This window comes from Augochlora pura, chromosome 8 (genome assembly GCF_028453695.1).
Source record: "Augochlora pura isolate Apur16 chromosome 8, APUR_v2.2.1, whole genome shotgun sequence".
In the NCBI taxonomy this organism is placed as follows: domain Eukaryota; kingdom Metazoa; phylum Arthropoda; class Insecta; order Hymenoptera; family Halictidae; genus Augochlora; species Augochlora pura.
In genome coordinates, this window is record NC_135779.1 from 3,719,855 (window position 1) to 3,747,610 (window position 27,756).

At 50.1% G+C, this 27,756-nt stretch overlaps 1 protein-coding gene across 4 annotated transcripts in view; it reads right to left on the bottom strand.

Moving 5' to 3' along the window:
- Eip74ef (Ecdysone-induced protein E74) overlaps positions 1-27,756 on the bottom strand; it is a 213,876-nt gene that overhangs the window by 26,962 nt on the left and 159,158 nt on the right. For 3 of the 4 annotated variants that reach the window (XM_078188676.1, XM_078188675.1, XM_078188678.1), the window contains 3 exons: positions 11,704-11,961; positions 6,171-6,338; positions 5,366-5,605 (listed from right to left, as the gene is read on the bottom strand). In XM_078188676.1, the coding sequence (XP_078044802.1) occupies positions 5,366-5,605; positions 6,171-6,338; positions 11,704-11,961 (666 nt within the window). The remainder of the gene's footprint in view (positions 1-5,365; positions 5,606-6,170; positions 6,339-11,703; positions 11,962-27,756) is intronic. The other variant, XM_078188677.1, reaches the window with a different exon arrangement.

A 27,756-nucleotide genomic window follows, 5' to 3' on the forward strand; every position in this document is an offset into this window, starting at 1 on the left:
GGGGCCCGGCTCTCCGTCCACCGCAATGGGAACACGGTCGGGCCCGGCGCTGGTGGGGCGGCCCGCAAAGTTACCAAATCGTTATGGCGTAACATTTTGCTTATTCACGTTCGATTATACAATCCGGCACACTTTTACTCGGAGCGGTCTCTCTCTCTCTCTCTCTCTCTCTCGAGCGGATTCGAAGAGCGGGCGAGCGAGCGCAACGTTTCGCAGTTCTGTTCGGTTCCTGGGGCCCGGCGCAGATTTCGAGCGGACGCGAAGGAAATCTGGCCGGGGGACCGGTGGTTACGTCGCGCGTCAGCCACCCAGCTGCCGTTCCCGATTCGATAATTAACCGGCCGATAGCGGCGAGAAATCTCGGAGACCTCGAGCCGTCGTCCGTTCGCCATTTTTCCCGCCGTTCGTCGCGTCCCGCGATTTCGTCCACCTGCTCTCGCCCCCGATTCGACGATCGCACGACGGATTTGCGGGCCCGTTCGGTACCGATCGGACAGATGCACCGAGCTCCGAGAACGACGGACCTTGTAATACCGCCGAGATCGGGGATTCTTAAAAGTTGTTTTCATTATACGCATGCTAAAAGATCGAGAAGAAGTTCACGGCTTCCTACGGCAGCCATAAACGAATCAGAATTTTCAACGTCGTTCCCAATGGAATTGGAGATCGCCGCGTGTTGTAATACTAAGGAAAGACGATGGGATCGGCGGAAATATCGCTGGAGGATCTCTCGTGCTACATTCGAGGATTGATAGCAGCGAGAAACGAGATGATCGAGCAGGTTTTCCATCGGAAACGAAACGAAACGAAACGAAACGGCGATAGGAGAGCGCGGTCCCGTCGAAGCGCGCGCGACTTTCTTTTCCCGGCACTTGCCACCGCAAAGAGAAGATTCGCCTAGAACGAGGTTAAACGCGTTGCCACGCTTCGGGAACACTTTCAATCAGGGAAAGTCTGCGCGCGCCCGGCCGCGGTCTTATTGTCGGTTAACCGGAGGCGGAACTGTCGCCGTGCCTAGCCGATCGACAGCCGACGCCAAAAACCCGTCCCGGGGAATCTCATTTCCGTCGCCCGTTCCCCATCCGCTCCCGGTAATTGATAACTCGCCGCTTCCGACCGAGTCAATTTCACTTCGCCTCCTAGCTTTTCACTTCGTGCCTGTTTTCAGGTGAGCGAAGCGCGAGCCCGCGCACTCTCTCTCTCTCTCTCTCTCTCTCTCAGTCTCTTTCTTGAGGCGCGCGGATCTCTCGCAACCTTGGCGCCGATCCAATTCGAGCACGGCTGTTTGAAATCACGACAGGGCCAGGTGTGTCCCAGCGAGATCAGCTGTCGGCCTCTCAGCGATCGAACGCGATCGGGAGAGAGAGAGAGAGAGATTGAGAGAGAGAGAGAGAGCCGGCGATTGCGAGAGAGCCGCCTGTACGACCCGCCGAGCCTCGCGTCCGTGAGCGATTATGCGAGAGAGCCCAGCCCTCGATTCGAGCCAGTTCCGCAGGTTAATCGGTAATTGCATCTCCATCTGCGATTATTAGCCTGCGATTAGCCCTTCGTTAGTGCGCCGGATGCTCCGTGGTACGGACCTTGAACGGGTTCGCCGTGGAGCTCGCTGTTTGTACGCGTTTTACTACGAAACGATTCTTACCGGAAAGCTGAACAATTTCAAGCGAATTCAATTTTCTTCTCGTTATTCGAAGAAACTCTGTTCGCAGTCTCGGAGAGGTTGTACCTCGACCCTTTCGCCGCTGTAGGCACTTAAATGTGCTGTGAGAAGTTTCCGACGTACCATCCGCGGCTATCTTATCGGCAATCATTGTAACAAGTGCACGGCGGATCAATTATTCAACCTTTACAGTGTAAATCTAATCGATGCAAGTCGACAAAAAATTGCAATGTTCGCGTTTTGCGATTAAATTTGTACTTGGTTTCGAATAGATTTCAAATCTAAATTTAATTTATATTAAATGTAATCTAAAGTAGTATACGTTCATCCATTGATTTTTGTTCAATCATCCACCGAATTCTTTCGAACAGAATAACTTCGAATGATCTCGTAATATTTATTACCCTAATTTGCACAGAGATTCACCGCATTAATTTAACATTTTATCAATCATTGCACACGTCCGATCCAACCGTGTCTATTCTTTGATTTTATAACGAACGAGCAGCCCCCCAGTTGCAAATTCAAACTCGATAAAAAGCGTCTGCTGCAGCGAAAGGATTAACTCTACGAATCACTCGATTTCGATGGAAAATCGACTAACGAGGTGACGAGCGGAGAGCCGAGTCCGACGAAATCGATAACGAGAGTTAATTTAGCAGGAGCATGCAATAACCGGGAGACGGTCATCGATCCTGCACGGTTCGGGACCGCGTAATCTCGGAAGCGGAAGAGGAAACGGGCTGGGATCAACCTTTCCCCGCGGAATTAGCTGCTGTGTTTCGTTGTTTCCGAGCCGGAGGATTCCGCTCGAAAAAAATGGGGTAGAGAGAGAGAGAGAGAGAGAGAAAGAGAGAAAGAGAGACTGCTGTCGGCGCGGAGCGGGTTCGATCGTTCGGGGCGACAAAGACGTTATTAGGTAGCGCGTAGACAAAAGGGTTGAAATCGCGTCGCGAGCACGTTAAATGGGCCGCGGCGAGTAGAGGAGTTGGAGGAGGTGGAGGAAGCGAGGAGGAACGACGAAGACGGGGATCGGTGAATCGGAGTCGATCCTATCGACGCGCGCGACGACGCCAGGAAGCGAATCTGGGCCGTTGAATCAGGGAAAAGTAAGTGGGTCAAGAGAACGAATGCTCGGCCGATGTCGGCGTCGCTGCGACTTCTGCCGACGAGCAGGAGGATGACGACACGCTCGATGCACAGGTACACACGAAAACAGCACGCGAGTGCGTTCCTCTCGCTCTCTCTCTCTCTCTCTCTTTCTCGTATGTTTGCTCGCTCGCTCTTCCGCTTCGCTTTTGCCATCCTCGTCGCACCCCGCGGTGCTTTTTCCTCGCAAGCGAAACGCTTCTGCACTCCGAGTCCTTTCACTTTGCATCCACGAGGAAGTCGCGAATTCTCGGTCTCTCTTTCTATCTTCCCCCCCTCCTCCTCCCCTATCCCTCGCTGTCACCGTGTCTCTATCATTCTTTCTCGCGCTCTATCTCCATCTCTATCTCTCTCTCTATATACCACCGAACTAGACGACGCTTCCTGCCTGGCATTCGTCGACAGTTACGTGGAAATTGAGCACGAGCTTGGCTTGACCGATATTTCTAGGCAGACCGAGAACCGAGAGCGCCGTTTTAATTGGACCGTTCTCGCGGTCTCGCGAAACGCAATTAAATCTTCGCGCCGCCGCCCCGGGTCTCTCGAGCTTCCCCCTACCTTCGGCGAGCGACCATCGAGCTTCCACCCTGCTGACCGTTCCATTGTTTCCGCAGCGCGTAACCGAGCCACGTTCGATCACGGTTTTACCGGAATTTTAGAGGGATATACACGCCTTTTGTGAACATTTTACGATCTAGTCGCTACCCACCACTTCGAAGGAGAGACTCGACCGTATCTATCATCCTAATTAATACGTTAAGAAATAGTCGCGATTTCTTACACTTTCTGAAGCTATGGCAAATGGTGCGATCGGCATTTTTTAAAATACGCTGCGAGGTATATGAAATGCGATGACATTTTGCTGATACTTTTAGTTATTTCCCTTTTCTTAATTACGTAAGCGGTAAATATTAATATATAGATGTAATATAAATACTACATCTGTAATAATAGTAGCCTCCTTTCTGATATCTGAGTAATTTTTTATATAATTTATTGTGGTCAGAAACATTAAGATACCGAACTTTGAAGCAATTTAATTTTAATTTTTTTGTTCTCTTCAATCCGCCATTCTTTTTACAATTTTCATTTCAAATTCGTAATATCCTCCCGATCGGAGACCGTATATTATGACCACGATTTCAGCGAAAATCGCCACCGTGCAACGCATGCTCGGCGCATCGAAATACCGAAGTTTCGTGTCGCTCGTTTCGGGCCAGTTGGAGAAATGCAGCTGCGAGGATCGCGACCACGAAGCCGCCGTCGATCCGCGGCATCAACGAAAGTTTAGCGAACGCTATTTTTTTTCACCGCGGCGCGACGATAAACGAGCGGCGAAGCGTACCTTTCCACATGTATGACTTACACGCTTGTCGCGTGCATGCCTGTTCGTTTAACCGGGCGTCGATCGATATCGAACAATAGCGGAAGACGGTCGTGCTGGTAATAAAGAACAGGTCACGTCTCGAATTAAAACGGAGACGTCTGTTCCGATCCGTTCGTTCCCGCTGCGGCTCTCTCATCGATCAGAATACTCGCTCGACTTTCGAAATAGAAGAAGAACGGCGCCTTTAAACTTGAATGCGTTTCCCAAGAAACGATCGACCGCGCGCGCGCGCGGCGAAACCAGCGTCGCGCCGAGTCCGAGTCCGAGTCCGCGTCCCGTCGCGTCGCGTCGCTCGTGCGATCGATTCCTCGCGGACACTGAAATAATTACCCGAATGAAAACGTAATCGCCCGAAAGGCGCCGGATGCGCTGAGAACAGACCTCCAACGTCCGATCGCAATTTCCGACGATTGTTCTGTCGACACTGGTCGCGGCTTTCTGTACGACACGCACGAATGTCTTTATCATAATAATCCGAAGCATTGATCAAACTCGTGCCGATTTTATCGAACTTTTATTTAAATCGCCGATGGTTCTTAGATACTGTCGATTTTTATTAGAATTTCCTAGATCACTCTATGGTCGATTTAACTCTTCAAATGATCGATGTTAATCATTTTTAAGGTCCGTTTGATTACCCTATTTTTCGTTTCAGATATCGCATGTTTTAGATGCGACTTTCTTTCTGTATCGAGGGCTCAACCTGTTAATTAACACTTAAACGACCGCTCTCGAGATTTCCCGTCTTACAATGCTTAAAGGAGTTTATTCTAAAAAATACCATGCCATGTGGAATTACTGAATTTACTTTGAAAAGTATCTTTCTAATGTATTAGTTACAAGCTTAATGTCCGCGCGAATTTTTAATTTTCTATATTATACATAATTGTAACCAAATTGAAAATATCGCCGGTCCTAGAGCAAGCCCACGGGAACCGATACGCGGCCATTTAACTGTTAATAAACAACAACGATAACAATAACTATAACAACTGGAACGACGAAGTTTCCCAACGCGACATTATTTCCGGCGTACGTTCCTCCAACTTTGATTTTCCGCTTTTCTCTGGTTCAATGAATTTGTTTACAAGCGGAATTAATTGATGAAAGCTGGCGCAAACAAGGAAGACAGAATAAAAATAGAATGCGGCAGAAGAAACTGGACTTACGTGTGGGAGGCTGGCGATAATGCAAGTGCTGCAGGCTCTGCGTTTGATGGTGGTGATGGTGGTGCGGCGGTCCCATGGCCGGTCCCATGGCGTGGTTCCCGTGCTGATGGTGCGGCGAGCTCCCTCTGTGCGGATGGTACTGGGAGGGATGATGCTGATGAGGGTGGTAGGAGGGCGGCAGGAAGCCCGCCGTCGACGGATAAACGCCGGGACTGTGACAGGCTGACCTGCCGAGTGCTGCTGTCGGACATTCGTCAAACAGGTGCCATGAGAAACTTTGTTTCGGCTCGATCGCAGTTCTCGCGGACGCGCAACCCCCTTCGCCGGCGACAGAGGAGAAATCGATAAACAATCGCGGGGAGGGAGTACCGCGAGAGACGGTGTCGTCCGTCCCGTGTTTAATAATCCGGGACTCTCGAGTTTCAAGGATCGCGTAGCTCGTTCAATTTTCACCGATCGAGCTCTCCCATCGCGCGAGCGCGGCGAATCGAGCGCCGAGTTTATCAATAATGCACGATCCCGAGCGATTTCGAGATGGCTCTCTTTCGGTGAATTGGGACGATCGGTCTGTCGATTCCGTTTGCGTTTCTCGTCTGAGTTCGCCGCGACGATTTCGTCCCGGCGCGTCGCGACGTCGTCTACGGCTCGTCTAGTTGTCTAGGCCGTCCGTCTCTCCCGTTTAATTGAGCCGTCCTCCGTAATTACGAGCTTCTATTTTTCCACCTTTCCACATCTCTCCTCGTCTATCCGTCTATCCGGCCCGGTTCTCTATTCGACGCGCGGAATGGCGACGACGTCCACTTACCTGACGACAAATGAGAGTGATGGGACGCCAGGCTCGGCTGTAGGGACGTGTTAGGGTTGAGCCTGGCCTTCAGTAAGAGATTCGCGTCCTCGTTAGCGCCCGAGGACGTGCTGGACTCGACGTCGCTGACTCCGCTGTCCGCGGGGCTCGCTGGCAGTGATCCGCTTCCTGTTTCCCATGCAACAAAACAGAGACACGATTGCTTTGGTAATTGCCGTCCATCCTCCGCCGATCAACGTCAACCGAGAAACCCGCTCGCCGGGTACAACAATTTTGCAACAATCCATCCCCCCCGCTACGCTGCTACCGCCGATCGCCATACTGTTTCCGCAGTGAACTGAATCGCGAAACCGCAGAAAGGAGAGCGTCTCGCCGTTTCCGCGGCGCACGCTTTATCGCGGCTACCCGTTCTTTAGGACGAAACTCCGGCGAACCCGCCGCCGGGATGCCGATTCAATCCGATTGCTGCGCGGCTCGCCATCGATCATTCGTCTTTCTCACCGCGAGCTGGACACGAGTCGTTTGCAAACACCTTTCTCGGTTGTAAATCGTAAATGACGTTTCTAATCAATTTTTCGATTCTAAATATAGTCCGTCGGATGAACTTTCGATTCTTAAAATACCAGTCGAAAAAATGGAATTCTGTTTAGAACTTTATAAACGTATAGAATATTCTAGCTTCGCTTGAAGGGAGATTAAAAATAATGTCGGCTGAGTGAAAACGTCTACGTCTAAGTTACGTTCAAATACGCATTCAAAATAGGTGCACGGTAAATATCTATTCAAGTAAATGTCCAGAGGAGATTCCTGTCAGCAAAGAAAATTTTCTCCATGGCTGCGAAATAAATCGCGGTAACACGTAGTCTACGTAAAGATAGAAACGTCGCGATCCAGCGAATCTAGTAAAATCGTTTGTGCCACCTGTCACAGGCGACGAGAAAGATCGTAGCTTTCGACTAATCGAGGTTGCAGCATCGGCGATCGAACGGCGATTTCGTCGGCGATTCCCGTTCGTTATCGAACTGGTCCACGGACCGCCATTTAAAAGAGAAAGAGAGAGAGAGAGAGAGAGAGAAGCCTTGGAGGTGGCTGGTCGTAGTCTGGTTGCAAATTAAGCTTGTCAAATGGAGCAAGAGGATTGATCGGGTCCGAAATTAAAGCGGCCGCGCGCGCTAGGAGCCGCGCGCAGGGCTCTCTGGGACGAGAGGAGGTCGAATTTCACGCGACGCCGTCGTCGTCGTCGTCGTCGCTGGGACTCATTCCGCTCGGTTTCTCCGGTCTTTGTGCGCCGGAGGAGCGAATTAGAGGCTCCGAGGTGGTCCGAGCCGAGCAGGAGAGCGAGCGAGCGAGCGGTTCCTAACTCGCTCGCTTTATCGAGCAGCCGAGCGCCGAACGTGTTTTCGCGTGCGCCGTCAATTAAAGGCATCTTTATGCAACGGGCGAAGGTCATCCGGTCATTGGGTATGCATATCGCTCGTGCTTCCCACGGTCTCTGTCTCTCCCTCTTCCCGTGTCTCCTTCTCTCTCTCTCTCTCTCTCTCTCTCACTCTCCCTCCCTCGAGAGACCGAGAATAGCAGAAGAGAGAGGGACCGGAGGAGAAAGGGAGAAAGCAAAGCGTCTGGAACCAGTCCTTAAAGGTCCTGCGCTCGCGCGCGCGCGCGCGCTCGCTCTCGCAAAGGTCCGTCTCGTTCCGTCTTGGCCCGTCGTCTCGGTCACCGCCGCCGCCGACGTCGGAAACGACGCCGCTGTTATGCAAAACCGTGTGTCCGTCCCGAGCGTGCAACCCAGCCGAAGTCGAAGCCGACACTCCGTTCGATCGCTCCTCGCGGGGTCCAGCGGCACACTCGGCACTCGCGGCCGTAGCCTTTTATGCAACCCGGCGATTATTTCGGTAATCGACCTCCCCGGCGAGCAGAACTGTGTTTGCTTGCTCTCCGCTTTCCTCTTCGCTCGCGCTTTCTTGAACCGGATCGCTCGTGAAACGCCGCGGAGAAGCAGCTCTCGTCCCCGCAAACCTCGCAGTTACGCAACCAACTTTTGCAAAGGTTCGGCCCGAGACGCCGCGATTTCTTCTCACCGCCTCGCACGAGAATCTCCGCCGCGACGTCTTTCCTTACCGTCGATCTCGATTACAACCGAGATGATCCCTCGCCCCCCCCCCCCCCCTCCTCCCTAGGGTGTGGAAATCGGTCCATTCCGATTCACTCGGCGATCTCTTACGATTCCACGGTCCCACGTTTAAGTGAAACGCACGCGTCCCGCGGCGCGCCTCGGCAGAATCCGCGCGCGAAGTCAAACGTTTCCACGAAACGATGATACTCTCTCTCTCTCTCTCTCTCTTTCTCTTTCTTCGACAATTTTAACCTGCTTGTTGCGAACGACTTGTGTCACGGAGACATCGAAATTGTACGCATGTTACTGCGAACATGTTAACAGCTTGCCAACGAGCATTCTCGTTTTATTCTACACATGGAGATGTATTATATTAATTACAAAAATGCTTATCACAGTTTTAGTGTACACATATTCAAGGAATTCTATATCATTAAAATAGTCTTATAGGGAATTTTTAATGAAACCGCCATGTCGTTAAGTTTTGCATATTTTCGAATAATTGTAAAAGAGAAACTCCTCGCAGTACGATCGATAAAATTTATTAAAAAATGATCTTATATGCTCTGCATAGCTAATTCACGTATATAAAACCTTCACAATTGATAACAACTTCGATGAAGATTTTTGCAAAACATAAAGCTCACAGATACTGTATTAATTATAGAAAAACTTGTCGAGAGCAACTGCGGACGGCGCGGTCGAAAAATGCGTTTAATGTTAGCCTAAAGAATTGACGAAAGGCAGCCCCCGGGAGGTCAATGAGCAGGAAATTATGAGCGACCGTAAAGACGTCTGAAATTTCTGTGGCCGGTCGAGAGGACAGGGAGATCTGCAAGACAGGGGATGAAGGAATTAAAGGGCGCGAAGACAGTGCCGGGACAAGGGCTCATCTTCTATGCAGCAAATCACGCACGCATTAGGCAGCATTGTTGGCGTTTACGGAGTCAAGTATTCACCCTATTCAACGGCAGTGAGAGCTTTTCTTAACGGTGGCTCGAGACGACCACCTCCCCTCGGAACCCCCACCTCGGAAGACGCAGCAGAATCTTTTTAACCGGCTCTCGAGCCGTCGCGATTGTTTACCAGCGCGATTACAAGACTGCGGATCTTTGTGCGCTCTGCGGGCTACCGAAGGGTCTCCGTAGAAGGCAACATGTAAATTTCAACGCGATCGCGTCCCCAGCTTGTAAATCGTGCATTAAACGCTCCGAGACCCGACTGATTCTATTCCCAAGAAAATCGAAGATGACCCAAATGTTCTTACGCTATATACCGGAGACCATTGCAGGCGATTATACCCTTGATCGAGACGTCGTCGACGTGCCTTTAATTTCGGACGCGCCAGACCGCAGGTGAGACCGATACTCATTCCGTTAAGTAGTATTTATGTATAAATCTCTAACGTGTGCTGTTAGAAAAATAATAATAAGAATTTTATATCAATTATTTAGCAGTTTCACGATAGTCCGAGATTGTGTAACGTAATATTATTCAAACGTTTCCCAAGAAAGAGTCGTCGGAATTTCAGCAATTTCGAAATAATCGGGGACCGATCATTTCGGCCAGCATGGTGCACAGGTTTAGCGTCAACACGTTTTATGCGGGTCACAGAACGAGCTTTGCTCACACGCAAGGTATTAATACCTCTCCCGCGCGCATAACGTGTTAAGAGAAAAGATAGTGCTGCTCGGTCGACTACACGCGACAGTAGAGAGACGGCCGAATCTGCGCTAATCGACGAATAAAATAAAATAAAATGAAATAAAATAAAATGAAATGAAATAAGGAAAATTTGAATAAAAAGTCGGCGCGATAAGAGTCGAACGCGGCAAATTCTCGCGATTGTTTGCGATATTTGGAAAAGAACGCGCTGGGATCGAGGGATGGTCGGCGAGCGAGGGGGATCCTGGATCGCTGGAAATTTTCGCGAGCCGGTTGCGACAGAGCGAATCGATTTTCCGTTCGATCGAGCAGCCGCGGCCAATAATAATATTTATAGAGCAATATCGGCGGCCGATTGGTAAACAGCCGGACAGGAAATCGTTTCTCGCCTGGCATCGGCCGAGCTCTGGTAAACGTTTGACTTTCCTCTCGGACAGGTTTTCATGGGCACGTAGACGCGTAGATCGTTCGCGCGCGGCCCTCTCATTGGCCGTTTCTCGGTCGGTCGGTCGGTCGCTCGACTGGCAATCCCCCGCCGTTGACATTAATCGCCGGAGACGACGGGGTGGCGGCAAAAACGCGAAAATTCCTGTCGATGTCGCGTCCCGCGTACCGGCATTATCGATTTCTCGGCTTCGCCACCGACACCGGCAAGATTTCACTCGGTGTCGTCTCATTCCCTGTCTCTCTCTCTCTCCCCCTCTCTCTCTCCCTCCATCTTATTGCTGCCACTGCGGTTTTTCTATTTTCGCGGGACACTCGTCAAGAAATTTTAACCGGCTTGTCGACTTCCGCTTTTAGAACGGCACGACGTATCTCGCCTCGTTACGACCGCAGACACCGCTAAATGATTAATCTCTCAATTTTTCACGAGCCACGGCTTCGCAGACAAATTTTTGGGCAACTTCTGTTCTGACCCGGTTTTCTTACTTTCCGTGGACACCCGGAGGAAAGCGAGCCGAAGGTAAAGGTGGCAATTTTCGCGCTGTCTGTTTCCAGATAACATTCGAAATAGCACGTAGTAATTATCGTTGAACAACGTAGTACGTACAGTAGAGTTATCGAGTTCGAGTTTTCAATATTTTTACGTAATTACGAGGTAAATTTTTAAGTGTTTGAAACCTTCGGCATGCCTTTTTATAGGTATTCGTAAAATGTATGAAATTTTAGGAATACGTGTCGTTCAAATTACAGGATCGGTATGTTTTTAGTAGCACATATAAGACTGCTATATCTCCATGTCGAGTATACTCGTCGTTCGCAAATAGCAAGTTAAAAGTGTTCAATCGTTTATCGTCGCAAGATTCATGATTTTACCAACCTTCTTCGATCACTAATTTCAATGTACCAATCCAAATAATCAAATAATACGCTGTCTTCGTGATTAATAAAATAAAGAATAAAATACTGAGAGAAATTAAAATTAAAATAGAGAATAAAATAGAGGATAAAATAGAGGACAAAGTAAAAGACAAAATACAGGATAAAATAAAGGAAAAGAATACAGTACGAAATAAAAGAAAAAATAAAGAATAAAATGGAGAATAAAATAAAATATAGAATGAAGGATAAAATAAGAGGATAAAATAAAGGAAAAATAAAGAACAAAATATAGTAAAGTATAAAGAGTAGATAAAGGACAAAAATGGAAGTAGAGAAACTGAGGAAGAAAATGTGCATTTTAGAAAAAATAAATCAGTGCAAGGGACATATGACTGAGAGAAGGGATGGATGGCGACCGCAACTATCACTGACCTGGCGTACTCGTCGAAGCGATAGTGGCAGTGGTGTAGGGCGGTTGGCCTATCTGAGCATGGCCGGCCAAGTGGCGGCCGTATCCATTCTGCACCCCTAGACCGTGCTGTTGGGGATGCTGGGATAGAATACCGTGCAACAGACGAGTCCCCGTGGTGGTCGTCGTCGTGCCGGTCGATCCTGGCTCCGCTTTAACGCTCGCCAGACCAAGTTGCTCCTTCTCGCTAGCATCGTGTGGCTGGACTTCCCTGGTGTCCACTGGAATCACATGGAAAAAAAAAACACAGCGTGACGTTAGAGACCTCGTTGTCGTCTTCGTTCTCGCGGCCGGACGGATAATAAAACAGCTGTAACACTTAAAGTGTTACAACGCCGTCCGGAGTCTTACACGGTTATTTACATAACAGAAGGATTACATCTACACCGCCGGGGGATCGGGGAACCCGGCGATTTCGCTTTCCAGCCGACTGCTCCGATCGACTTGGCGATCCATTCTTTCGCCTCGAGAGAGTTGGCGCAACCCTATCGTAAACATTCGGCGCGCGCGCGCTCGCTTTCATTCATGCTGTACGCGATTGTTTATAGAAAAGGAGGATTACGTTCCTCTCGCGGACTTCGATCGCAGCCGGTTCCGTGCGAGAACTCTCCCGCTAATGCTACCATTAATCTCTCTGCTCGGTCTCGGATCAATCCCGAGGAGTTCCCGCTCGATCATGCGGTCGTATGATACATAGTTTCGTTTAATGAAGCCTTTAGGGGTTCCTCGAACGATTTTCCCAGCGTCTCGCAAGCTTATTTGTATAATTTGTCTTCGCGATAGAAATAAGCTTGCGAACGCGCTTATGCTTACTGTTAGACAGCATAAGTATATAGTTTAAAAAGCAGTGAAAATATTAAATAGAAACTAAGAGCGCGATGTTCCGATGCGGACTTGTTAAAATTATGAAAGGAGGAGAAAACTTGCGCTTGGCGCCCGTGCATTGCAACCGATGCAGACATTTTTACGTTGCACAAAGATTCGCGGTCTGCATATTGCACACTTACCTTTCATAACGTATAAGTTAATGGCAATAGAATTTATCAGGAGAGTACCTGATTTTCCATCCCGGCGGAATAGTTGCGAGGACTAGATACGTGTGGAGACTGGGAAAACTAGGGACCGAGCAACGCGATATTCCAGGATTTCCGAGGGTCGACAGGGATCTTCTCGGTCGAAGGGAAGAAATCGAGCGGTTCGATCGACGCCCGGTTCTGCTTCCTAACGGTAGCAAGAAGGCCGAGGAAGTGCGACGGGGAAAAAAAAAGAGAGGCATGGGAGGTGTTCTCGAGGGGTATAGCGCGGCGCTGCGGAGAGGAAGTGAAAGCCGGTGTCTCTCCTTGACCCACTGCAACGTTTCTACCTTCCTTTCAGGCAGCGCCAACCTCGCGGCTTCATTAAGCAATTTCTCGCTGCGACGGGAGGGAAAAATCGCCTCTCGGCCCGCCGCGGCCCGCCTCGCCTCGCCTCGCCTCGCCTCGCCTAACCACGGCGTGGAAAATCGACTCGCGCCGATGACGCCGCCGTTGCCTGCCTGCCTGCCTGCCGTAGCGAACGCGGAGAAGACCCCTCGGGCCCCGCTTTCTTTGCTTCCCGCCAGCCTCTCTCGGCCGTGGTCCTGGATCGTCATTGTCGCTCGTTTCTCCTCGTCGTTGGCCCGTTGAAAAGTGTGTCGACCGCTTTTTTTTCTCCCCCAGGCCGCGCGCGCCGCCGTTTACTTTTCGGCGCCCACACGGTTTTAAACGATCGGGCTTCGCAAACCGTTGCGCAATCGGATGAGGTCTGCGAGATCTCTGTGTGTCTGTGTGTGTGTGTGTGTTGCGCGCTCCAGACGAGTCTGGCCGGGTTCTGTCTCTCCGTGAGAAAGTCCGCCGATGACGAAACCGTGCCACCGGGGGCCCCCCTTCGCAGAAACAACGAGCCGCTCGATTTCCTTATTTCGAGAGCGCCCACCTCTATATCCGTCCGTCGAATCGCCGTCGAATCGCCGTCGCCGCCCGGCTTTCGCGGTCGATGCCGACAGACCGACGCGCGTTGGGAAACGAACGCGCCGCGGCCCCCGCGAGCCGCACGCGAAATCGGGGAGGGCCCCGGTCCCGAATCCGTTTAGTCGCGGACCTTTGAACTTTCCAGGCTCCTTTTTTTCTTCCAACATAGGCGATTCCCTGTTTCCTTCTTAAGTGACGCGATTCGGTCTCTTCGTGGAGCTTCGAACGTCTCGCCGATTTCGCGCGTAAATCATCGCGTGCGAAATCTCATATATTACACCACTTCTTCTTCCTTTCTTATTTATATCTTCATTTATTCGTATCGTTATTATATATCCTCTTAGATGTTACTTTTTATTTTACACTGTGTAGCAAAGGGTCTCTCTCTCTCTCTCTCTCGTCGCCATCGATCAGCTATTACCAAGGCGCTTGATTTTTTTCAAAGCGATCGCGGTAAAGGAAATGCGTCCGATCTAGTACAAGATCGCGATCGCGATCGATCCACGGCCGGCATAGGAGGACGTCGACGAGGACAAGCCCGCAAGAAGCGTCCGGGTCAAAATTCAAGGCGAGTCGTCGGTTTCTCAGGGAAGTCGATCGTCGTCGCAAAGAACAGGCAACGGGCGGAGGAAGAGGGCCGCGGCCGGCAGAGAGCGGATCGTTGTCACGGTCGACGAGGAACGATCCTCGGATCGATATCTCGGACGTATCGACGTCAGCGGCGCGCGCGATCCGTGAATCGAATCGCTAATTGGGCCTCGGTCTGCCGGCTAAACAAGTTTCGGTTTCTTGCGCCGATCGAAAAGAACGCGTCCGACCGACGGACGAAGAAACGGCGGTGCGTCGTCGCGCGGCGGGAACAAAGGGAAAAACCGCGGGGACGCGTAAAAAAGTCGGGAATAACGAGCGGGGCTGGCCGCTGGGAGCGTCACGGGACGGCTCCAGAGTTTTCTGGAATTTTCTGGAATGTCTAGCGATATCCGGTGGAACCGCGACTCGAGTGCAGCTTTCTTCTTGCACCCCTCCCCCCCCCCCCCTCCCCCTCGAAAACGCTCGCCGCAATCGGATAGACCGTGGCCAGCTTTTTCCGCGATCGTTGAACCGTCGGACGAGCCGCTCCTGTTTTTCTTTTGTTTCCAAAGCTTGCCGCCTCTCTCTCTCTCTCTCTCTCTCTCTCTCTTTCTCTTTTCTAAAGTTTTTCCGGAACACGTGACCGGGACGTTCTATCCTCCGGAGCGGAAGCGGCGCGGCGTTCTCGGAAGCCGCGATGCTATCACGTCCGAAGCCACGAGTTTAAGGATCCGCCCCGTTGACCTCCGTTAACCCCGAACTACACCACCCCTAACGAGCCGCCTCGGGGGTGCAATCGTTCCCTTTTCTATTTTTCTCTCTCTCTCTCTCTCTCTCTCTCTCGGATCCGAACACCGTCGCTGAATTATTCCTGCGAGCTCCTCCGCTCGTTTCCGAGAATCACGATCGCAAATGATCGGCTTGTTGCCCGGCGGTAACGACGGTGCACGCGTATATGCACGCTTGTTTCTCCTTCGACGATGACCGGCGCGACGGGGTGTCGTCACGCTCCCGACGGCGACCCTATCGATTCCGAACCTGCTACTTTTGCCGGACCGCCGGTCGACAGGCAGGCCGCGACTTCGGGCCGAGGAACCTTCGCGCGAGGAAAATGCTTTCGTGCGTCGAGCCGCTTGTCGAACCTCGTTGCGTTCGTCGCACGCGCGACTTTACGATCGATACCACTTGACGAAGAGAGGGAGAGAGACCGAATAAACGTGTTTCTATCGCGACACGTTGCCAATTTCCTCGACGGTTCTCCCGCATTTTGTAGTGCACGAGAGACTAAGAGGCCCGCGATCTTTTTATATTGTCGGTAATTCGGGTTAGCATTGCACCTACCGAACGGTAAAATTGACAAGCGCATTGCCTGCAACTATAAAAATTTATTTAGACTCGGTACAGTTTTTGTTATAGTAACAGTTCGAAGAATATAATTTGCATTATATTATTTCTACGATAAAGACTCGATTGTTCTAATCGTTTTAAAATAAGCAGTCCGTGGTAGGTTTACTGTTAACGGGGTGAAAACTACCCCCGAGAGACACGCATTAGAATTCATGAGAATCCCATATTTCCATGTTCCATAATTTGAAATTCCAATCGTTCGAACGCTAAATTATCGGGGGTGGATTTCACCCCTTTAAACCGCGTTACCGTTGATATAGAAAAATATATTTCTTATACGAAAAAAATGGAAGGTGGACCTTTAGTTAGCGGGTCCTTGCTTGTCGAATAGAATCGCAGGGGTTACCTGTCGCCCTCGGATAAATTCCGAAGCCGAGAACCAGCTCTCGGAGCCAGAAAATCTCGGGTCGAGATATTAGGACTCGGCTGTCGCGACGCCGCGGCGCGGCGCGGCGCGTTAATTAGTCAACGATCGCCGAGAAAAATCGCGCGCCGTAGAGAAATACGACGACAAACCCGCCGTGCCGGCAGAGCCTCGAACGGCACGAAGGGTTAATCGCGCGGTTCCCTTCGAGCGTGGCCGATCGTTTCGCGGTGGCCAGGATCGCTTTCACGATCTTCGGGCATCTTAATTGAGAAAGCCAGCGGGGCTACGCCGGCTCGTTAGCGGCGGATCGAGTCCCCCGAGAGGTTCGACCTTGCTTGACCTTGACTCGCCCTCCCGCGCGACTGGGAAGGGTGGGTGTCTAGCCGCATCGACCGAACATCCCCGCCAAAGCCGCGCCGTCACTTTCGAGACCGGAGGAATTTTCACCTTTCCGTGACCGATAGCCGTGCGAGCCGACTTCCGGCGCGATCGTTCGAATAATTAGCGAGTCTTCGTGCCAGGGGCGGCCGATGCCGAGCGAAAACGACGGGTCACCGATGTGCAGACCACGCGAATATTTCGTAATTTATAATTTTGGCAATTTTACTGTTATATTATTTTTAGGAGACGTCGATGGTTTATTAGTTTCAATCACGTTGACAGCTATCCTAAAGTTAACCCTCTCTAGGCCTGTGAATACATTCAGGTCACGTGCTAATTCTATCGACATTTTACCAAATAATTTTAGTTTTGACAAGATGACGTATAAGCCTTAACCCTTTGCGGTTATATTAAATTTATACATAGGTGTTGTTATTTTCCATTGAACGAACAGTAATGCATAATATGCAAGATTAAGAAGGAAACCAAAACTGACGAATTCTTAATTCTTTATAATACAATAATATGTTTTAATTTTATATAAAAATGAAGAAAGTAAAAGGCACGAGTTTTGGTGGCTGAGAGTATACATACGATCACGAGGGACTGATTGTATAAGCTATACTGATGACATCTGCAGATGAATATTCAAAAAAAAAGAATCAGCATATAGAGATTTAATATATCATGTCTAACCGGAAGTGTCTTCCTCTGTGATGTATCTCAGGCGTAAAAATTTAATCCTCATCGAAAATAATATATGCACTTCGGTATACTTTTTTTCGAGATTATTATTAATTCCGAAAAGATTAACAAAAATCAAGCTATTTCCAGCAAACCTCCGGATTGCGGAAGCTATTTTAAAATTCGTCTGTCATCTAGGGTCCCGGCGCTTCAGCCGTCGCCACTGCACAGATTGGCTCCCTGTCCCAGGGATCACAGCTATAAATCCCTGTTGCATCACGCTTAATTACTTGTTTGTTGCTTCTGATCAATTTCGAGCTGATTTAAAATTTAGATTTATTCAATTAAAAATGTCCGAAATACTGGTCTTTGGAACTCCAAGGTCCTGTCCCATCCGTTTCCACTCGTCAAAACGACGGCGTCAAACGACTCGTAAAACGACTCCTTCGGCTAAACTCGAACACGATAAACATTTTAAAGACTTAGAGATTTCATTATTTCATCGATCTATTCGTCGAATTCAACGGGGAAATTTTTTGTTACGTAAAGACAAAGGAGCGGAAATTATCGAAAGAAAAAGTGGCGAGTAACGATACTAAGGACAAATTCGTGCCACCCTACACATATCGCAGGCGCTCTCGAAAGGGTCCGCCATAAATGGCGAATTCAGTTTCGTTGAATAGAACACGCAGGTGCGGGCATACGCTCGAAAGGAGTACATATTCCGGACAGATCGTGTATAGAGTGTCTCGAAAGCGGCGTCATCTGTTATCTGGGTCCGTTCGAGAGAGAAAAACGAGGACCGCGGGGCGACCGTTGCACCGCAACAATGCGAGCGCCGCGCGGCTGCATTCCGTGGAAACGGTGGCGCCGATCGCGCAATTCGCTCGCAATTCGCTCGCGATTCCGTCGGGCGTCCACGTACACGCGCGTGGCCAGTACGTAAGGTCAGCGTTTGTGCCCGGGCCACGCAACTTTCTCGGACAGCTCGCGCGCGCGCGCGCGCGCGCACGCGGCGCGGACGGCGCGCACACACCTTTCGGCCTGAGCGGCCGTTGCGTAACGGTAACGACTCTCTCTTTCTATGTGACATCACGCGCTGCTTCGATGTGTGGTATGTGTGCCGGACGAAAGTAACGCCGCGCGGCCGGATTTCGTGAATCGATCCCTCGACCGTTCACCCGATCCTCCTCCTTTGTTCACCGAACACACATCCTCGCGAATATTTCGTCTTCTCCGAGATTCAAATCCTGCAACGTTTCGCTGGAAATGCAGCTGCCGGTTGTTCCCGTAAAAATAGAAAAGCAAAATAGCCGGATCGATGGAAACTGTAATTGGTCGAAGCGCGGCGGCGATAATAATTCTTTTCGTTTCTCAAAGGAGGAACACAGTTTCGCTGTTTACTTAACCGGTTCGCTCGGCCGCAAAGGGCGTGTCCGCCCGCAAAAAGAAAGAATTTAATCGATGCTACCGACCAATTGCAATGTCCGACCGTGCCACGGGTCACGAGGCCTCGTAGTTTCTAATTCGAAGCCGGGACACGCCGAGCGTGAAAATCTACAGGTTGTAACGTCCCAAGCGATAACAGCACTCCGAGGTAGAACGCGATAACGAGGAATCCTACGGCCCGGTGAAATGGAACCGAGAAACATCCTCGCGACTCGAGTATCGCGAACGGCAGCCAACGCGCGCTACCACCGCCCCCTCCGATTTCATCAGCTGTCTCTCCCGCGTCCGATCCAAGCGAAACAATCCTTGACACAGAGACATCGATCTCTAGCCAAAGCAACTACGCCCGCAGCCATGCGTTTCCGATCCACGCGTCGTCTCCACGTCACTCGCAGCTAGATAAGATAGACAATTCGATGCTAGTTCGATACACGCCGTTATCGAAACAGCGAGAAACCATTTGCGCGTCTATTGCTCTTGGTCAACGAAATGTTCTTCCCTCCTCGGAACAAGATTTTTTAACACTGACCGAAATGTTGTTGCTCAGCACCAGCCGAGTTCGCCTGTCATTGGTCGGTGTTTTTCGTTAATAACTCGTCAACGATGCCTCGGAGACAATTTTCATGAAGGAAAAAGTTACTCCAAATGATTATTTGAAATTACTATATAATTCAGATATCATCTTGCGAGATAACTAAAATTAGTTGTCAAAATGTCGATATATTATCACGTGATCCCGTCTTATGTTCCGTTGGAAGTAGCAGAAGTCACCGAAATAGTTTACTCCGTTCAAGCAACGATTCGCGATGACTTTATGCTATTTATGCAATTCTGCTGAGCGTACAGCGTTGACGGAATTCCTGCACAAGAATAGACTTTCTTCTACTAGTCGAACGTGATCCAACTGCTTGCAAAAGGGGTCAGGTTTCGGGAGAGTCCGCGCCGCCGTTCAATGTCCCGTAGGCACAAACCGCGCTATCTATAGCGTTTGTACGAGAGAGCCGTGTACGATTAATGCAAAAACAAAGAGAACGAGGAAGCGCGTTCACGTAACCCGCGCGCTTTCTCGATCGAAGATCGAACATTTCACGCGACCCGGACCAACGAGAGGCCGTCGACTGCGAGCGGCGGAGGCGGATCGATGCCGGCCGAAGCAAATTGCCGGCAATTAAGCGTCTCCCGTTCGTCTCTGAATGTTTAACATCCTAGACGATCGTGTTTAATTCATGAGCGCCAGGTGAGCGCCGCGCGCTCCCCGGGAACGGACTCGTCCCGCGATTCCAATTCGAACCCGCACCCTACCTCCCCGCCCGCGATGGAAAACGCCGCCGTCCCGCGGACACGCGATCGTCGACTTTGAAACTCCCACGCGGAACACCGTCGCCTCCGTCGCGGCGAGGAAATCGACCCGCGATTACCCGGGAACCAATTTTGAATCACAGCGAATTCGACGCGCTCAATTTCGTATATTTTCGTCCCTCAAGAAATGGGGGGACGAAAATGATCGCGGGAGCGTTCGATTGTTAATTAGAAGCGGCGTTTCAGCGATTTCGAGGCGGTGCGGGTCGCGCGGAATCCGCACGAGCGGCATTCGAGAGGCGACGGGAATTTTCGGTGAATTTCCCCGCGACTGCCTGGGGGGAATTAATTCCGCGTAAGTTGATTACGACGATTCAAAGGCGACCTTAATTACGCAACGATCGACGAGCGTTCGATCCGCCGCGCTAATTAGCCCGGTTAATGCATCGTCGCCGGGGCAAACACAGGCCCCGTCGGGACCCGTTCGACTACAAAGTCCGTTGCGCCGCGGAATCGGCGGAGCCGGAAATTTCGATACCGGAAGCGACGCGCGGCGACGGCGCTCGCGAACGCGCACCGAAACGAAACTCCCCGGCTGGCTCCGGCTTTCCGTGTTCGAACCGTCTGCGTGGCTGCGCGCGTTCCCGATGTACGTGTGGATGTGCGCGACCCACTTCCTCCGTCGAAACCGAGAGTGCTTCTGCTGGTTCTCCGGTGCTCGTTGGTGTGCGGGGCGTCGGTGTGACGTGTGCGTGCCACACTATGCCGCGACACGCCACGCCGCAGAGTGGGTGTTTTCATGTAAAGAGCCCGGCCGTTATCGTGCGGAGAAACGATCGAGAGCGGCTCGTCTTTCTCTCTCTCTCTCTCTTTAGACCAAACAGGAAGCGTTCGATTCCATGCGGAAGTCACGTCCCCTTCCTCTTTCATCCGTCGCTTCTTTTTCGGCGAACACAATACGCTCGCCGACTCCGAACAACCTACCAAATCATTTTCTTTTTGGTCCTCGTCACTTTATTTCTAACCTATACTTTGGTCCTTGTTAAAACACATCTATCGTGGGTAGGATAAAATATGAGCAGAGAAAAAAATAATCTATTGCTGACCTTACTATATAGAATTATAATAACGAATGTCCCGGTGCAAAGGGGGAGATGCAGTTTTCTAAGGCGATTTAACCCCTTTGCCCTCTGAGGCACCACTAAAATTTGTCTATCAGATTCCAAAGTAATCTTCATAACAACGACGTTTGGACTTAAAAAATTGTTAAGAGCGAAACTGTTAATACGAATCACAAGAATCAATTTCGCATGCATAAAATGCATTTTATAATATAAAATGGAAATACCGTAAATCAGAGAAATTATTTTATATTTGCAGCTAAAATGGTGTCACGTGCAAAGGGCTAAGGTACATGTTAAAGTTTTGATTTGAATATTGCGAATAGGTTAGGGAGGCCCTCTAGGTGGTGGTATTAACTGCAAGGTGAGAGAAAGGAGTAGGTAATACAGAAAAAAGCTAGCATATGGCGCCCTGATCAATGATAATATAACGCTAATGAATTATAGGAACACCTATCGAATCAACGGTCGCGTTCCCCGAAATCGATTCATTCGCGAAAACTTCGCGCGATTAGAAACAACTCGAGGAACTCGGTGGCTGGAAAACCGTTTTCCCTGGAACTTCGTCGATCGATCCGTCAAATTATTTTTCCCAACGATTCATCAGACTTTCCACGAACTTATTTCTGTTCTATAATCTCGTCTGAAGATTTGGAACGTGGTCCATTAAATATGAGACGCGGTTCGGCGTCTTTTGAAACCCCTCTATTATTAACATTGAAATATTAATCCAGCGCGGTTGTAACATCGTGTCAAGCCCCGCGATGATCTCGATCAAGATCCATCAACTATGAGCGCGATTCGGGTCTTTCAGAACTCTTTTATTATCTACGTTTAAACATTAACCTCTTGCACTATTGCATCGCGGCGAAGATTACGAACAAAATCTGCTGGTCGCAGTGCTCTCGTTCGCCCTATTTTAAACAGAGATCTTTGTTTGCGAAATTTTGCGAAAATATCGCGATCGATTCTCGAATAGAACTTCGCAGTGATTATTACGTAACAAGTACGACGAGAGATAATTTTATTATTTCAATCTATTGTTTGCGTCTGCGAAATCAAATTTAATTCGTCTATTGCCATACTTGTTCGTCGATACCTTTCTACTTAGAATTTACTATTTTCCATATTTTTATATATAAAATAGAGTATTTCATTTCTAAAAAACTGATTCTCAAATCTCCGAAATAGCTAAAATTATAAATAAAATAAAAGCCCTCCGTACCGTGCCCTTTCAAATCACACAACCTTTTTATTAACAAATTTGTCGCTTGATACAATCATTGCGCCATAGAAATGTCAGCTAACGTAACGCGGAAGAAATCGGCGCGCGGTTAATCACGATCGAGCCTGTCGAGTCGATTATTCCAGTTAAGCTTTGATAACGATTCTTGTAAAGTACCAGGTAAGACTCGAACAAACGTCTCCGGGAACGGTGAAAGCTGAGCGAATCGATTCCCGGAAGCTGGGACGACAAAGCTCGTTATCTCTGTGCCATTAGTGATCGAGGAAACGCGCGGCGAAACAGAATTTCACGCGGCGGCACTGGCCTTTCCACGTGGCTCCTCCGGGGTCCCGGAACGAATCGGTAGCAAACCAGGTGCGTGGGACTGGCGTCCGATCGTTTTGTAACTCGAGTTGCCAGGCTCGAAAGGCGCGTCGGGTTAGGGAAAAGTGGGTCAGAGAGGCAGGAGTATCGAAACGCGCGTATCGAAACGTCATCGGGTGTCCCATTCAGCTTCGGAAACTTGAGCAGCCACCCCGACGGTGGCAGCAGCCTTGAAACTACCGGCAAGGGCCGAGGGATTCGCGACCTACCTACGCACCCTTCCCTGCCCCTTGGTCTAGTCGGCGTTCTCGTCTTTACTGCTCCTCTCTCTCTTTATCCCTCTATCTCTCTTTTTCTCTCACCATCCTTCCTTCCATATTTCTCTCTCTCTCTCTCTCTCTTCCACCTTCTCTTCCTACCGTGCCGATCGTCTCTCACCGTGACATTTCTCGTTCCTCCTTCGAGAAAGAGGAAACGAGCGAGCGCGACCGTCCCTGACCTATTTCGCCAACTGGCTGAATGGCCGTCGTCGTCTCGACCATTGTCTCCGCGGAAGGGCCCCGGAGTGCTCGCGGATACGAACACGCACGCCCACTTCCCTTCGTACGGTGCCAGACAGAAACCGAAAGAAATCGAAACCGACACACCGCCACAGGCACCCGGCTGTTCCTGTTCGATCTAACGGCGATGTCGACCGAACGAAACGGCGATTTCGCGGAACTTTGACGGACCGTCGCCTCCTCTCGCTCGTCGCGAGGATCTCGAGGAAGAAGTTACCTGACAGGCAGGACTGCCTTGGCCGTCTTGCGACGAACGGCGAACCTGATTTCGCAAGTCGCAGGAAATCGGCGCAGATCCCGATCTCGCGAAAACAAGCCACATCTTGGTTCTGTTCTCGGGAGATAGGCCGGTCCGATATCGAGAAATCCGTTCGACCGTCGTGAATTTCGTCACGTATTCTCGGTGTGACGCACACGGATTGATAGAGGATGATCGCGCCGTGGAGATTCGGTTCCTGGAACGAGCGCGGACGACGAGGCGGCGGTTGTGCAACGAGACGGAGGAGACGCGGGACTGGTTTCTCACGGGGGTGGATACCCTCTTGCTCGTTAGCTGCGTCGGCAACGAGAGAAAGAGAAAGAGAAAGAGAGAGAGAGAGAGAGATGGATTGACAGATAGGTGGCTAGAAAAAAAAAGTGACAAGAAGAGAGGGGGGGAGGGATCGTGTCCCGTTAAAAGCCTATGAAAGAAACTGGGTTATCCATTGAGGGTGGTAAACGCGTTCCGTGTCTAACGGTACACGCGGGGCTGGCTATATCCAGGTAGCGAAATCGTGGATGCTGGCGCCAGATGGCATCCGAGCCTTTTCACAGGCGTCCTTATCGCGGTGTCCTCTTCCCTTAAGCTCTCGATCACCCGGAAGACACGCGATCCCGGGGATCCCCTGGAAACCCGGGGCGGAGAAAGCCGGGAAACCGGGCCCCCGAACAGGGGGCGGGCGGCGGCTCCGTTCGAAAGAATTTAAACGAAGACCGCTCTCGTTATATCGGCGCATGGCGCATTAACAATCCGGTTGACTCCTTTAGGAACGGCCCCGTTAAAGGCTCGTTGCGCAACCGGACTAACGCCGAACCGAGAATCTAATTTCTGGATTGCGTAAGCGCGCGCGCGCGCGTCCGTCCGTCTCGGGTTCCACGAAGAATTTCGTGGACTTTCTTTTCACGCGGCCACCACCTCCCTCCCCCTCTGCTCCTCCCTGCGATCGGTGTCGCCGTTTCCCCGGATGGTTATCGAGCCGAGGAGGAGACAGATAGCCGAGTCGTCGGTACTGTGTCTTCGTGGCTCTCGGGCCCGATGCCGCAGAATCGCGTTGCCTATGGTTTTTCGACCAACGGCGGGACGGTTGAAGCCGCGCTGAAAAACAGCTCTGACACGCGATTGCCGCGGATTTGATAATTTCTTGCTCATGTAGTTGAACATTATCGCAGGAGTGGTTATTGCAATTGAATGATGGTAAGGGCTTTTTGCTAGTATGTTAATAGTAGTAATTACAGTAATAATAATAATGCTAATAATCGTCAGTATTAGAAGTTATATACTCTACTAAATATATCAGGAATATTAATGTTCTGTAGTTGCATGTACATTCTCAGCGACCAAAGTTATTCATCTACCTTTCTTATTTTTTTATTTTTAAATGAAATTAAAATTGTTATTCCGTTACGTATATCTAAACTTTAAAAAACGAATTAAGAAGATGTGTTTCTCCTACTTAATTTTGCAGATTATACGTTACTGCTCGTTTAATAAAAATATATTGCCAGTATATTGTAAAAGGGGTTGAATCAGCTTGGAAAAGGGCCGGGTACAGGGGGACACCCTTTGAACTTTCGTGATCGAAGAAACGGGGATAAATTATCCTCCACAGCATGGACAATTAGAGAATAAAAATTCTCCGAGCCTCGCGTTTCTATATTTGTCGACAATCATCCGTTATACGAATTTACCACACGTCCAAATTATTTTATACGTTTCTCAGAGAAAAACTAGACCAAAGTGCGCTCTGCTCCATCGGTGAAAATTGACCCGAAAGCAGTGCACGGTAACTTCAATTTCGCGATCCGTTCGAGACAGCGTTCGACGGTGTCTTGCCGGCCGAGGGGCAGGGTGCCGGTGATTCGTCGAAAAGGTCAGTGGCCACTTTGCGAATCGTCCGGGTCGAGGTCCATGTGTCGCTGGGTGCCCCGTTAATTCGCGTCGACGGCCGAGAGCGGCCGCGGCGCGGCCGGGGGCGAGCGGGCGGGCGAGCGAGGAAAAGGTGTCAAGGACGCAGCCAGCCAGGAACATGAAGCGGGTGTGCGGCGGCTCGCCGCAACAAGCTCCGAGACCAGAGGAATTAATCGAGCTGCAATTCGCTCGGCTCTCTCGAGGGGCCTCCTGGTGGCTCCTGGTAGCTCTCGGTAAGCTCGGCGAGTGCCGACAAACACCGAGAGCCGACCCGCCGCGGATCCTCTGCTTCGCGTTTGATTAGAAAATAGTACTACTCTCCGCTCTGCTCCCGTTGCTATCGCTCTAGCTCTCTTTCGCGAACGGTCTAGTCATTGTGTAACAAGACCGACCGGCTGGTAACGAGCCTCTCGACGCACACGTACCGAGGAGAGCGAGAGCGAGAGAGAGAGAGAGAGAGAGATACAGAGAGCAAAAGAGAGGAAGAGTAAGAGAGACAGAGAGAGGCGCTCGCGTTCCGTCGATTACGTAACGTTAAATGCCGTACCACTGTTCGCGAGATGATATAATAACGGAACGGTCACTCGCTCTCCTACACCGCTCTCCGCGAGAGTACGTGTCTCTCTCACTCTCCCTCTCTCTCTCTTCGTTCCTATCCCTCTCCTTCTTTCTCTCAGATGCTCGCGTAACGTTAACTTAACCGCACAATTATCTGTAGTTATACTTAGCTCGAAAAATTCAAGCTTATCGCACGAGATGCGCGGTTCGAGAACTGTTTAGGACTCTATGATTGCCCCCTGGCGATCCCCGAGAAATAATCGCGGTAACGAAAATAAGATAGCAACGCTACCCTGTTCGTCGACCGCGAATTCGAGGACTCGAGCGGACTCGATCAGCTGACTTATCCTTGGAATTGGCTTCCGCATTGAGAACTGGACCTTCCGAGGTATACGCTTGACAGCTCTTCCTGTTATTAACAGGATTGAGGGACGTAGATGCGTATGATGCGTAGATTTTATATGGTCTTTAATTTGTTATACAATTTATTATCGACAAATTATTCGATTGTTATTGGATAATATTGTATAAATGTTCGATGGCGTTAGGAACAGTTAATAGAAAATGTAGGAATGAAAAGAATTTCATTGGAAAAAATTAGAAAAAATCGTTATTTGATATTAATTTTATAAATTATTGATAGTTGATATTTCAATGCGTTCCCCTTTGAAATTTTAAAATTATAGTCCACTGTGAGAACGAACCCTGTGGAAAATCGACCGCGTAGGAAGCACCGTTAGTCCCGTTGTTGTTTTGGGGGTTGCGAGATTCTCGAAAAACTATCCAGGGAAGCTTTTCGAATCCGCGGGCAAGATCGGTTACTTGGCAGTCTCGTCGGTGTCTATTGACAACGAGGAAAAGCTCGGGGTATTTCGCCGTTAGGCCCACGCTCTCGCCTCTGCCGGCTCGTCGTGATGGACGCGCGAGCAGAGGGGCAAACCGTACACCTCGTTGCTATAATAGTCTAGGTAGCTCTAGCGTAGGCTCGCCTAGCCCACAACACGCTTTACTATGTAGGTCAGGGCTGGTGCATTCAACGAGCGCGCTGCTCTTCCTCTATGCACCGTTCGCGTACCTATAGCGAGCGATCGAGTCCGCCTCTCTTCCGCCGTTTCCACGCTCCTCGCCTCGCCGCGCCTCGCCTCGCCTCGCCTCGCCTCGCCTCACCTTGCCGCGCCGCGCCGCGCGCTTTACCCGCTCCTCGTCCCGCTTTGCCCTGCTTCGGCCTGCTTCGCCGGCGTTCCTTTCCTTCGCTCCAACGCGCATCTACCGGGTGGCACGTTTTCTCCCGCGCCCGACAGGGCTCTCGGCTTCCCTTCTCGGTTCGACGGGCATTCTCGTCACGCGAGTTTCAATTTCCAGCATCGTTCCTACGTTTTCGGGCAACGCTTTCTCTTTTTTACTCCGACCTGTCGCCGCGCGCGCCCTCCCCCTCCCCGTTTCGCGGGAGCACCTACTTTGCCGCGATAATTAACCCCTCGCGGTGCACTGTCACGTTGCGAAGATTACGAACGCGGCGAACTAAATACGGAGGAGGCTCGCTGCATTTTAAAACCCGACGAAATACGATTTTCAGATATACGGATATTTCAAGACTTTGCGAGTTCTTTGTCGGTTGATCGACAACATTGGAAAATGGATTATTTAAATTATATCAAGTAATGCTTTTTATTCCTTTATGGGATAAAATGAAATTATAAGACAAAATAGAAAACGATATTTCTACATTACAGATGATAAATTTTTAATATTTTCTAATTCTAATGAACTTTTGAAATCCTAATTTAACCAGAAAATTCATTATTTTTTTTCGTCGATCTTCTGGTAACGGTCCAGTTCCCAATTTCCGATCGAAACGATCTCTGCGTGGCAAGTAGCAGCAGGTCGTCGAGCGAATTCGACGAGGCTGCGTGTCG